At 39.5% G+C, this 3,010-nt stretch overlaps 1 protein-coding gene across 1 annotated transcript; it reads right to left on the bottom strand.

The window, feature by feature from the left end:
- Positions 1–1,293: 1,293 nt before the first annotated feature.
- On the bottom strand, positions 1,294–2,986 carry LOC107097371 (zinc finger BED domain-containing protein 1-like). Its single transcript, XM_015394501.1, has 3 exons — positions 1,918–2,986; positions 1,661–1,805; positions 1,294–1,552 (listed from the first exon to the last, which is right to left on the bottom strand). Exons 1-3 carry the CDS (start codon positions 2,459–2,461, stop codon positions 1,294–1,296), a joined length of 948 nt encoding a protein of 315 aa, XP_015249987.1. The 5' UTR covers positions 2,462–2,986.
- Positions 2,987–3,010: the final 24 nt, after the last annotated feature.

Raw genomic sequence — 3,010 nt, 5'->3', positions numbered from 1 at the left:
TTAACTGAAAAATGTTGCATAGTGTGCCTTTAAGAAGAAAATGACTAGTCTAGATTTAGATTTTTTGCAGTGTCCATCCATTTAAAGTCACTGTTAGCTGTGTGCCTTGCTAAGTCCTACTTTTGAAGGAGAACAAAGAAAATGCCAAGATTCATAAGGAGATCCAGCAAATTTACTGAATTGATTTAAAGGTTATTTTAACTATTCTGCCTGAAAAAAATAAATATTGTTTAATTTATGCTGGTGAAGATTGTCAGTCATCCAGGTTTTTCTATTGAAAAAGCTTCCTGGATGGGAAGCGAAACGTCTTCAAACTTAGTAGTCCAGTGGATTGTTTTTAACTTTCTTTTTTTATTATTGTTTTATTTAGCTGTTAAACAAAATAAAAAATGGGGATCACTTTGTTAACACTTCCCTTTCGGAACCAGAACTTCATTGTATGTTTTAGAACAGGGAGGTTAAGTCTTTTAACTTTGTTTTAAAGCGTAGATAATTTTATCTAGCTTCATTACTGGTATGAAACCAGTTTAGATGTAGGTGGAGGTGGAGCGTTAACAGCCTGATCCAGCGGAATTTGAATCCGGAGAGACATTTCTGCTCTGCTCTACCTTTCTTTTACTCATCCAAAATAGTTTATCGTGAGCTATTTTCTGTATTTATGCTGCTATATGTTTATGGTGCTGGATCACATGGCAATCATTTTTCCTCATTCTGCTTCATTCTATCTCTGTTCTCCGTTTCTGCAGTATTTGTCAAGTTCCACTCTTAAAGGAGAAGTCCGCTCATATTCAGAATTCAAATTTTTGAAAATACTTTAAATATGAAATTATTACATACTGTTCAATAAATGATAAGTGTTTTTATTAAGAGTAATTTTCATTTTAATGTGCTTTACTGGAGGCATCCATGTTTTTCAGAGAACACTACTGCCACGGTGCGGTATCGGCTGTTGAGCAAGTCCCAGTGCTGTATCTGGTGTTTGTCGCAATTGCTATCCAAGTCATCTTGAAAACATTCTTCTAAATGTTGGCTACATATTACGTGTTTTTTCTCTGATTAGAAGTTCGATGGCAAATCCTCCCTCTTCAAGTTGGCAATCCAACGACGAACCCGTCCGTGGAGGATCAGGAATCGGAAAGGTGAAATAACAAATTTCTTTTAACTTTTACACAATGTATATCAACATCCAGCTGCCATGCACATGGACATTGTCACTTTAACTATAGCTCTGGTGAATTTCAATGGTGAAGTCCACTGGAAATCTTCAATAATTGTTGTTGATTGCAGATGTGTCTAGTAGTTCCCATTGATTTNGCTTGCCTGGTAGCGTTTGGAGAGATCATTCCAAATGTTCTCTTTGATGCTCCTTGTGAAAGCAGATTCACCTTCCTGCACAGTGTACTGTTGCTCCAGCTTCTGCAAGATGGGCAAAATCTCACCACAGGTTGGACTTTTCTCACTGGAGACAGCCAGTGTGGATGTGTAATGCTTCCGCATGAGCTGCACAAAGGCCTCTGCTTTTCCCAAGTCCTCATTGCCTATTTTGGCTAACCTAAAGAATGACATAAAAACAGAAAAAGGATGTATGTAGCATAAATAAACAACAACAAAACCAGTTTAAAACAAATTTAAGCTATATTATCATTCAAATAAATATCACCTTTCCTTCTCCATGGACTTTCGTATACGTGGGTCTATGGCTGCCGCCTGGATAGCAGGGAACTGCTCACAGAATCTCTCCATCATCAAATACAGGGAATTCCACCTGGTCCTTACATCCAGGAGGAGCATGTGCTTGGGCAGCTCTGAGGGTTAACATACACACAATGTAAATATGTATTATCTAATGATTTATGTACACATACCTATACATCTATATTTTCATGTATATATTGCAGTGTCATGAGAGTATCTTACTGAACAGGCCTTGTTTCTCTTTTAGAACAACTTTTGCCATGTGTGACCTCTTCATCCAAACTATCACTGCTCGAACTCGTGCTGCCCAATTTGAAATTGTTGTGCAATTGTACAGCTTCTGCGCTCCCAGATTGAGCGTGTGGGCAAAGCATGGAAATTTCAGGATGCTCAGCTGTTTGATGGCTACATCCATGTTGGCTGCATTGTCAACAGTTGCTGCCACAACCTTTTCACGTATTCCATATTCCTCTAGGATGTCATCAATCTCCTCTGCTACAGCTGAGCCTGTCTGAGCTTGGTACACAGCTTTGGTTTTTAGGACCTTTTCCTTTGCCTGGCCATTGCTCACATAGTGCAGAGTAACTGTGAGATAATGATCCTGACTAAAACTTGTCCATCCATCAGCCGTGATTGCTGCCTTCGACACTGTTTTCAGCTCAGAGATCAGATTTCCCTTTTCAACATTATACCAAGCAGGGATCAAATGGCTGCTTAGGCTTTCTCTGCTTGGGGCTTTGTATTTTGGGTTCAGAGCCATGGTCATTTCCCTAGAGAATATATGACAATGAATGAGTTTGATATTTTATTTAGACAATCTAACATGACAACCTGAGAACAGCCTCACATTCACCTACCGAAATTCAGGGGCCTCTACTGTAGAAAATGAGTGCAAACCCTTAACAATAAACTTTGTAATTGCACGGTGACACTCATCTACCTTCACCTGGGACATTTTATTTCTGGCTGCCTCGACGAAAACAGAAGGTAGTGAACAGGAGCTGCCAGCCTCTGAGCCAGCCAGGCTACCCGTCTCCTCACAGTTATCTAAATCTAATGGAGAAGACATCCGTTTAATGATAAAGTTTTACTGTACAATTTTCCGGAAATAAACTCATCTCCCCCTGATTTAAATAAACAAGCGTCACCTTTCTCTCCCTCCCTGAACTGCGGAGCAACTTTGTAGCGTGTTACGTTACATCCACTGCAACAGCTAGAATCATGTAAGAATTCCAGCTACCAGTAATTCTAATTAAAAAACATGCTAGCAATGAAGGGCTGGATTAACGACAAAGGCACACTCCCTTATAACCCC

This window comes from Cyprinodon variegatus, unplaced genomic scaffold, assembly GCF_000732505.1.
Source record: "Cyprinodon variegatus isolate N-32 unplaced genomic scaffold, C_variegatus-1.0 Scaffold690, whole genome shotgun sequence".
NCBI classification, from domain to species: Eukaryota; Metazoa; Chordata; class Actinopteri; order Cyprinodontiformes; family Cyprinodontidae; genus Cyprinodon; species Cyprinodon variegatus.
This window is presented reverse-complemented; position numbering and strand designations above follow the sequence as displayed.